At 36.2% G+C, this 10,420-nt stretch overlaps 1 protein-coding gene across 2 annotated transcripts; it reads left to right on the top strand.

Moving 5' to 3' along the window:
• The first annotated feature begins 642 nt into the window (after window positions 1–642).
• LOC148294851 (protein PSK SIMULATOR 1-like) lies at window positions 643–8,553 on the top strand. 2 transcript variants are annotated; one of them, XM_088252014.1, is made up of 12 exons: window positions 643–1,352; window positions 1,668–1,993; window positions 2,116–2,208; window positions 2,324–2,405; window positions 3,819–3,912; window positions 4,497–4,582; window positions 5,824–5,893; window positions 6,557–6,660; window positions 6,896–7,012; window positions 7,326–7,402; window positions 7,530–7,574; window positions 7,705–8,553. In XM_088252014.1, exons 1-12 carry the CDS (start codon window positions 987–989, stop codon window positions 8,222–8,224), a joined length of 1,980 nt encoding a protein of 659 aa, XP_088108140.1. In that variant the 5' UTR covers window positions 643–986; the 3' UTR covers window positions 8,225–8,553. The 2 variants fall into 2 exon arrangements, with proteins under 2 accessions (XP_088108140.1, XP_088108139.1); XM_088252013.1 differs by having other exon boundaries at window positions 645–1,352; window positions 2,315–2,405.
• Window positions 8,554–10,420: the final 1,867 nt, after the last annotated feature.

The following is a 10,420-nucleotide window of genomic DNA, read 5'->3' as shown; positions in this document are numbered from 1 at the left end:
CCACCACCAGCACATCCTCCTCCTCCTCATCCTCTGCCACCACCACCTCATCCACCACTAGCACCACCTCCACAACCAATATCACCCACCACCACCAGCACATCCTCCTCCTCCTCATCCTCCGCCACCACCACCTCATCCACCAACACCACCACCTCCTCCAAAACCTCCAAATCCACCACCACCTCCACAACCACCATCCCCACCACCACCAACTCCACCTTCATCACCACCACCACCTCCACTCCATCACTACAACTACCACCACATGATTAGTACATAACACTTTTAACATCATGTCTATTTTAGTCATTATTTACAGTTACAATAATTTTATATTAAAATTTACCAAACGTTTTTACAATGCTTTTTGTACTAACAGCACTTTAAAAATATTGTTTACCAAACATGGAGTTGCTTTACTTTACAGCTAATTATTTTTAAAGCACAGCGGAAGCAACTTTTTTAAAAAGTTACAGCAATCCCAAACTGGGCCTAATAGCCCCATGCGGGACCTAAACCTTTTAGTTGGTGATTAAACGTTAAGAAACAGTTAATACGGCAAGCATAGAGTTGAAGAAATATTATTAATATTATTTGGAAAGCCAGCCAATGGGCAGGGCAGATAGGCCATGAACATTGGTCAGCGCGCAAAGTTTGAATATTGACCAATTCCCGGTCTGACTGACTGTCCGAAGTCCCTCTCTGAGAGAGAGAAGAAGGCGTCTGTCTACTCAATTTTAATTCCTCCACCGAATTATGCATTTCTTCTTGTATTCTTTTATAATTCTAATTATTCCAACTTCTAATAAAAAATTTAAAGCAACAAGGGGCTCCTCTCTCTGGCTGCTGCTTCTATTGGTGGACTTTTACTTTGGTGCCTTTTGGAATTGGGGTTTGATCACTTCATCTATCAAAATCCCAATCCCAATCGAAGAAGCTTATTTTGCTGCTAGTGATTGTGGTGATAATCAGAAGCAGAAAAAATGGGAGGGCTTTGTTCGAAGAAGACGAGGAGTTCGAGTGTGGAGAGCGCGGGTTGGGATGTGAATCGGCAATTTGATCAGAATCAGAATCAGAATTCCCGTTTGAAGACCAACCATGTGAGTGTGACTATGCCGCCGCCCATGGATATTCATTTGCAGAAGAAACACAAAGAGGAGGAGGAGCCGCCTCCGCCTCCACCTCCACAACAAGAAGAAGAAGAAGAACAGTTTTCAGAGAAGAACGACAATCAGAATCCGCTTTTTTATGAGTCTGACGATGAGTTCTATGATGGCATTCCGCGCTATCCCACCTCCTTCTCCCACAAATCCGGCTCCGTTCGCTCTAAGCAGGCCGCCGTCGCTAAGGTTGTTTCTTTCTCCATTTCTGATTCTCTCACAACCCATAGCTTACTTTACTATTCACTTAATATGTGTTGTTGTTATATAAATAAATTGATTGGCTGCTGCACATTTTTGGCATATAGGGGCTCAAATGGGAACTTAATTCCATTATTTCTTAGCTAATAATTCTATTAACTCTCTGTGGAATCACTTAATGTTTTTAGAAAAATTATTGTCATTTTACTTACATATATGTTGTAATGTTAAAAACCCGTAATGGGTTCTCATAAATTTAGTAGAAGAAGCCCTTGTCCTTATATAGCTGTTACAATATTGCAGGTTTCTGAGGTGAGTTCACGTTTGGGCAGAGCTGGTACTCTTGGCCTCGGAAAGGCAGTGCAGGTCTTGGACACACTTGGGAGCAGCATGACAAATTTGAATTCCGGCACCGGCTTCGTTGCTGCAGCACCTGCCAAAGGCAATGAAATCGCAATTATATCGTTTGAGATTGCCAACACTATCGTTAAGGGTTCCAATCTTATGCAATCCCTTTCAAAAAGAAGTATTAGGCATTTGAAAGAAGTGGTGCTTCCTTCAGAAGGTGTGCAGCATTTAGTGTCAGAAGATATGGATGAACTGTTAAGGATTGTTGCAGCTGACAAAAGGTGGATACTGAATCTAGTGCCAAATACTTACCATCTCATTTTGTCCTGCAAATGAGTCAGCTTCAAATGGTTTTTTTTTTCCTTATTCTACCTTATAATAGAACTTTACCCTTGATTTATAGGGAAGAATTACAAATTTTTTCGGGGGAAGTGGTTCGATTTGGAAATCGCTGCAAAGATCCTCAGTGGCACAACTTGGACCGATATTTTGACAAGTAATATACTTGCCTCACATTATCTTTTGTGGCACCTTACTTCTTTTATGGAATGCCATATCCATGAGCCATGTTATTACTTGGTGACATCTAATTTGTTCTACAGAATCAGCAGGCAACTTACTCCTCAGAAGCATCTGAAGGATGATGCATACTCGATAATTCAGCAACTCATGACTTTGGTCCAGTGTACTGCTGTAAGTATTATCTTGTTTCACCAGGACAGTGCAATTTGTATTTCCTTTATGAGATGCAGAATGGAAGTTGATTTGTTGAGTTATTAAAGTTACATACATCACTAGAGCAATCCAATAAATAGAGAAAAATAGTTTGCATTTCTGTAATCGTTTGAATGATTTAATGAGCTATTGATGGAGGGCTTGCTTTGCAAGGAAATGAGCAAATATGCCATTTACAACCTCTTTTCTTTTGTTTTTGGTCTTTGGCTTTGAATTTTGGTTTTGTTTGTTATATTTATATGTTTTTATAAATAATTATAGCTTACTTTACATATGTTTGTAAAATCACTAAATAAAAATGGGAAAAAAAAGATACTGAAAACCAACCAATGTGTTAATTTGAGTAAAGGTGAACCAACTCAAGTAAATGCAACAAGCCAGTCTATGATAATTTACCATGAAAACACTTAACAGGATGCAAGGGAAAACAAAAGTTTGTGAAACAATAAGGGGGCATAGGAGGGCGACTTGATCTAAGAAGGAGAGCCTTTGCATGCTTGTCTTCACATTGGGGTGTGTCATGTAAATAGGAGGGTGAGAACGCTGACCATATATTTTACATTGCAGTTTCACTAGGCAATTTTGGCTGTATTTTTAGAGGTTTTGGATTGTTTGGTTGGAAATAAATAAGGGGTTTTTGAGGGTTCGGAGGAGGAAATGGAGTAACTTTGGGATGGGGTTAAATTTTTAGCTTTTCATTCAGTTCAGCATTCTAAAGACTTTCCTTTTCGTTTAATTCTATTTCATTTGGGGGAGTTCTGTACCGTGTAATATATTTTTCTTGTTTGAGGATCTTAAGTTATATGTGATTGACCTCTCGCCCATCTTTCACATATATTCCTCTCATTTTATCAGTAAAATGTTGGTTTCTTACAGAGAAAAAAAACATAAATACATGTTGCCCTACTTTCCAAGAAATGTTTATTTCCTTTCTCTTGAAAGATGCTCTTCTTTCATTCAGCCATCTGCAGCTGCTGTCTGGTCAGAAACTAGTTCATCATCACTAGTCATCGTTTGTAAGATGCCACAACCCTTGCACTTAAAGGGGATATTTATGTTTGTTGCCCTGTTGTGAGTGTTGGCTGCTAATAATCTAATTCCTTAAGTTAAGAATCTGATGGTTTGTAACTACCAATTAGCTCAAATTAAGAGAAACAAGTTTTAGATGTTTTTACTCACTAATAGTAAGATATTAGAGCATCTGTAAAGGTCATTTGAGGTATGGGGTTTTTTATTCTAATTAATATATGAGTACTTTAAGAATGTTTCTTCCTTTGCATCCTCAAATACTGTATCCAACACTGAGCTCGGTGTTAAATTTTATGTGATTTGATTTCTGAAAAGCAAAACATCAATATGCTTTAAATGCAGGAATTATACCATGAGTTTCATTCATTGGACCGTTTCGAACAAGACTATGATCGCAAGTGCCAGGAGGAGGATAATTCACTTTCTACTCAAAGAGGTGATGAAATGCTTCCTAGTCTTATCTTTTGGGCGTTTATTTGTTCAGATTGAACTGTAGCAGAACTGACTAGATGTATAGATCATTTTGAGGAGTGAAAATCAGTTAGAAAGGCATTCCAAAATAGTAGAATGCCAAAAATGACAAAATACTGCAAGATATTATAATTAAACCTGAAAAATTAAATTCCCAAAATATTACATTAGAAAAGTAAATTTTATTCTTATAAGCAGCCAAAAATAAGTAAACGTCTTTGTTGGCCCATCGTCATTAAGGTCTTGAACAGAGGTCAAATTTATTTCTTTTCACATATTTTGTTGTCTCCTAGTTCTGTCTTTCCATTTACTTTGAGCCCAAAAGTGACTAGTGGATTTGTTTTCTTTGTATCATGTGCAGTACGTAAAAGAGAGATGAATCTTATACTTGAGACCCTAGATTCTATCACTGTGTGCTACTTTCTGTATGCATGTGAAAGTCATGATTTAGGCTCTGATGAGTGGTCATTGTTTTCAATATTGATTATTGTAGCAAAGTCACTTAAGTAAGGCATATTAATTTTTTAAATGTTTCTGTTCATCTCATAGGTGACTTGAGGGCAGAACTAAAAAGCCAAAGGAAAGTAGTTAAAACTTTAAAGAAAAAGTCGCTTTGGTCCAAAAGTTTGGAAGAGGTAACCATGGAAAAACTTCATTTAATTGCTATTTTAGGCACTGATTTTTATTTTGTCTATCTTTAGTTTTCCGTGACCTGTCTTTTCCTGTTATTGCATTTATATTTTGCTGCTTTCCTATTATGCACTGTCTACTATCTTTAAAAGTTTCAATCTGTGCAATGCTCAAATGATATTGATAATTTATCCGTTGGTAATAAATATATATAACAAGGAAAATATGAGTGTACTTCCCAAGAATTTTTTTTTTAAATTTGTCAGAAATGAAAAAATTATTTAGTACTCTAATCCCCAAAGTAGAGAGTATGAGCTGGGCTTAGGCCTTTTGTTTTGTAATTTGTATATGTTTTTATTTTGTTTTTCCTTTATTTAAATTTAAATGTGAAGTATTCTTTCAACAAAAGCTGACATGTGCGGTGCGGCACATGGCTTGATTTAACAAAAATGTCAATAGAAACGGACCTAGGTGATGTGTTGTGACAAAATTCAGAGTTTGGATCTAACAGTCATTTATCTTTTGAGGGTGGAAATTGGGCATACCACATATTTTAGGTGGTATTCATGCAATTTTCCCAAAAGAGTATGACTTATCTGTTAACATTTCTTGTTCTGGGGAGACTCTGTCCCCGCCCTTTTAGGTAAACTCAGATATACTTTGCACCATAAATTTTGACTGCTAAATGCATTTCAGAGCATATTACGAATGACAAAAAGTTCTACTAAAGATAGTTGAATAATAAATTGGAAATCTTAGCACATATCCAAAAGAGTATCCAGGGACAAATCTGAGCCACCAAATGAGGCCCAATATTTTAGGCAGTATTATGCAATTTTCCCAGAAGAGTATTGCTTATCTGTTAACATTTCTTTTTCTGGGGAGACTATCTCCCCCCTTTTAGGTAAACGCAGATATACTTTGTACCATAAATTTTGACTGCTAATTGCATTCCAGAGCATAGAGCAAATGAGAAAAAAGCTATACTAAAAGATAGTTGAATGATTATAAATTGGAATCTTAGCACATATCCAAAAATTCCATCTGCCTAAAAAGATCAAATACGTGGCCATTGGGTTTTTGGTTTCATTTTTTTGGCACTGCATTGTTAATATCGCTTTGCCATATGACGTTATTTTTGTTTTTGTTTTTGGTTTTTATTTCACTACTATATTGAGTAAGGAAACAAGGAATAGCATACAAGTAACAGTTTATACTCTGTAAAATCTAACATTTTGAAATACAGGTGATAGAGAAGCTTGTTGATATCGTCCACTTCTTACATCTAGAGATACATGCTGCCTTTGGTGGTGCTGGTATGTATCTGTTAAAGGTCTTAAACTATGCATATAGCCTTGTTACATGATTCATCTTCATCTTTGAACAGTATATTGTTTAAGGCTCCAATAGCATTTCTAAGTACTTTAGCATGTAATTCACGATCATATATAAGATTTAGAGTATTCATATGTAAGAATTGCTACTACTGTGTAATCCCAATTTCTATTTTAGCTTGTTCAGAATACAAATTCCAAGTCCGGTATGTCAATCCTGCACCACAATATACAATATCCTGGCTTGCCAATTGGTTTTGGTTGGATGCTCTTAGCTTTAAATGTTAGACCATGTTTGGCCACACATGCGTGCACCACATCACCTGATATAGTTGATCCATGTGTTTGGTTCAGCCAGGCCGTATGTGAGGAGGCGTGCTGAGAATATAAATCTCACATTGAGTATTTCAAGCCTTGCACCACAAGACATAATATCCTGAGCATCTCCACCCATTTCCAATTGGTTTTGCGTTGCATGCTCTAACTTTAACATAGCTTTTGCCACATTTTGCTAGGTTATTATGATATGTTGTTTTTGGAAGTTTGTATTTTCTTAAAATTGCAAGTCTATTAATCCTTGTTTCATACTGTTTGTCTCAGAAGTACATTGATAGAGATGGCAATAATTCTCATTTACATATGCAGATGGTCATGAACCAGTGGAGGGACCTACGAATAATTATCAAAGATTGGGACCAGCTGGACTTTCTTTACATTATGCAAATATCGTCCTCCAAATCGATAGTCTTGTGAGTTACTATCTCTCTTCTCTTTTCTCGTTGTGCATTTTACATAATATTAATGAAAATATGAAGTTATACTGTTGCAACAGTTACTCTGGTTGTTTTGACGTATTCTAATTCAACCTGAGGGCATTTAAATTAACAAGGAACAATGTTGGGAAAAGGGATGAAATTATTGGTCTTCCCTAAAGCATAAATTTTCTTTACCAGATTTTTTCTGAGTCTGCTTTGGTGCATTTAGGTAGCCCGGTCAAGTTCTATGCCTCCAAATACAAGGGATACATTATACCAGAGCTTGCCGCCTGATATAAAATCATCTTTACGCTCCAAATTACAGTCTTTTCATGTTAAAGAAGAGGTAATATTTCATTTGTGTAGCTTTAGCTATATACATAATATATTCCTAAGGAAATGTTCTCTTGCCAGAATGTGAATTTGGACCATTGATCAGGTTGGTTCTTGTTTGAATGTTCAAATTTGGTAACTGAAGTATTTATATGCAAGAGAACATTACCCTATAGTCCTATATATCGTTTCATAGTACGACCTAGAATGTGAATTACAGACTTTTGATTGTTGCGGACGGGCTGTGTACTTTGGGTTTTGTGGCAAAACATTCTTTGAAGAGAATTTGTATCCACTAAACTGTTCGACTAAATTGTTTTCTGCAGCTCACTATTGCAGAAATCAAAGCTGAAATGGAGAAAACTTTACAGTGGCTTGTTCCAGTTGCTACAAACACAGCCAAGTAAGATGGCCAGCTGTTCTGCAAAACACCTGTATCTTTTTGTGTTTGTGAAACTCTTTTGCAGCTGTAGTTTATAAATTTCTTTGTTATTGATCATCATTTTGTTGATTTGGTTAACTAATAACAGAGCTCATCACGGTTTTGGCTGGGTAGGAGAGTGGGCGAGTAGTGGGTGAGTAACATTATACTGCTTGTTTCTTACTTTGACTTTTATCATTTGTCCTGTATTCCTTTTTTTTTTCTTTTGGGTTTTTTGATGGTTTTTACTGTTCTTTTAGTTAACCATGTTTTCGGTTATGCAGTTCTGGGGCGAACCGAAAGGCAGCTTTGCAGACTGATGTGATTCGAATTGAGACATTCCACCATGCAAATAAGGAGAAAACAGAAGTCTGTATACTCAAACTAGTCTTGTGGCTTCACCATTTGGCTTGTAAAAGTAAGTCTGCCGCCAATAATGGGGGCATGAGGTCACCCGTCAAGTCCACATCTGGCACACCCCTCCCGAAGGCAAATAAGCAGCCCAAGGACTTGCCTATCAATGTTCAGTCAAGTGTGCTAACAACTGAAGATCAGGAGATGCTGCAGGATGTCAGTAAAAGAATACGGATTCCAGGAATTAGTAAGAGTCAGGACTTTGACACTGTGAACTCTAGTTTGATGGAGCACAACAGATTGAGTAGGAGTAACAGCTACTCACCTAGGCGAGGAAGCAGGAAATTGTTATCCTTCAGTAGGCTCTCGTCTGGGGTTCCTGTCATTGATTTCAGTATCGATAAGGAAAAAGCATTGGATGTAATTGATAGAGTGGACTCACATAGATGAATTGCAGAGTGTTATAGATGTAAATCCACTGGAGTGAAGTGTAGTACATGCGGCAAGGGCGTTCATTTTGGTGATATATTGTTTCTGGGTGCACGGCATCGAATTAAATGGACTAAGCATGATTTACCTTTGAAATTGTACCACTTCAAGAGACATTTACTGTGCATATTTTCACCATGCTTATAGAGTGTAATTGCAGTGAGTTGTTTGTGACTACTTTCCTCGATGGGGTGTATAGAGCTGAAGAAGGTTAAGTTTGCGCAAACTACACGTTCATCGTTTGTAAGTTTTATTTCATCATTTATTTATATGAATTATTTACACTAACATCCCTTGAGGTTTCTTGTGTTTTCACGAAACCCCATCAGGTCTCAAAAATTATACGAATACCCTCTTGAAGTTTCAGTTTGTTTTCACAAAATCCATTTTCGTTGATTGTTTGTCCAAAAATTGATTTAATTGAAAACAACTTATGCAACTGACAAAATTAACCTTAATGAAGTATATGCAATCTAATCTCAAAGGCCAACTTTATCATTTGGAGAATTTTTTATATATAAAATCATCAATCTTTAGATAAAAAATCAATGAAAAAGTGTTTTGTGAATATAATTTAAAATCTCATGGAGGTGTTCGTGTAATTTCTAAAACCTCAGGTATTTTTTGAAAAAGCTGAAAATCTCAAGGGGAATTAGTGTAAATCTCTATTGTGCATACCTTACATGTACGTGTGACATATTGCACTAGTGGATGCTGTTTTTTCCTCTCTTTTAATTTACTCATAAATTAGGAAAATAGTTTTTCTATTCAAACCCAAAAATCATTCGAGTTAACCCAACAATACTTTTTTAAATCTTTGAAATCCAATTATACCCTTACCCAAAAAATTACGAGGGAAAAAAAATACGCGCGCACGTGACACACAAACCCAGCAAGCCAAATATGATGCAAAGAGTGTGAATTGGATGATGGAACACCTGAGGAATAACAAACCCCCCACACCCAAATATTGGATCATTGGCCATGGAAGAAGTAACTCTAGGGCGAAGTTTCAAGGACTTTTCATTTATTATTATTATTATTTTATTTTAATTAATTATAATTTTAAAATTAAGAGAAATATGGATCATATGCCAAGCATGTGATTTTTTGAATAGAAAAATTGGATGAAATTTGAAAAAATTAACGGCAAAAGTCAAATTGGTTGTTTTGATAAATAAATGTGATAAATTTGTTGATTTTTTAAGTCGGAGGTATTTCAGCAATTTCCTCTATTGGAGGAAGACAAATTCTTTTTTTGTTTTTTGTTTTGTTTTTGAAATAGATGCTTTATTAAAAAATAATAAACACCATAAGAGTGTACAAAGATAGTACCAAAACAACCAATATTATCCAAAACCCATGAGAGATAGAAACAAATGCGTGATCTTTTAAAAAAAGACTCGTGCCTGAACAACTCAAGGGGAAACAAGAAAGAATAGGAAGCCTATACATCCCTTCAATCTGCACATCAACAAAACATTGGCAGCAACAGAAACTTGCAACCAAATGAGCATTGCCAGCGTCAACATGGATCTGAAACAGAAGAAAAACAAAATAAATACGAGTAGGGAAAAAAAACAAAAGACACTTGGGCTCATTACACAATAAATCAAATGAAGGAATACTAAGAAAGAAAAACAACTCTCTGGGCTAAAGAAGGACATGGCCGTGAAAACCAACAACTCGAACACAATTGCAAAATTCAGCAACGAAATCAACGACATGCGATAGCCACGGGACGAAAGAGAGAAAAAAGAGAAGTAGAGAGAAACAAACAAGGAGGAAAAAACAAACCAAAAAGATAAAGGAAAAAGAGAGGATAGAAAACAGAGAAGGAAAAAGGAGAGAGAAGAAAAAGAACGAAAAGAAAAACAGAGAAGGAAGAAGGAGAGAAAGGAAAAAGAAAAAAGAGAAAGAAACAGAGAAAAGGGACAGGAGAAATAGGAAGAAGAAAAGAAGAGAAGAAGGAGACGGAAGAATACAAAAAGAGAAAGAAGAAGAAGGAAGGAGAAAAGAAAAGAAAAGAGAAAAAGAGAAAGAAAGAGAGAAAAGTGACCCGAGAAAAAGGAAAAAGTAGAGGAAAGATCAGTGTTATTAAACATGTAAACTAACGATTGTATCTATGCACAAACAACTGCTCCAAGACCGATCATG

Source organism: Prunus avium, chromosome 4 (assembly GCF_965620075.1).
Source record: "Prunus avium chromosome 4, drPruAviu1.hap1.1, whole genome shotgun sequence".
Classification (NCBI taxonomy): domain Eukaryota; kingdom Viridiplantae; phylum Streptophyta; class Magnoliopsida; order Rosales; family Rosaceae; genus Prunus; species Prunus avium.
The sequence above is the reverse complement of the archived record's forward strand: the minus strand, read 5'-3'. Positions and strand labels throughout refer to the sequence as shown.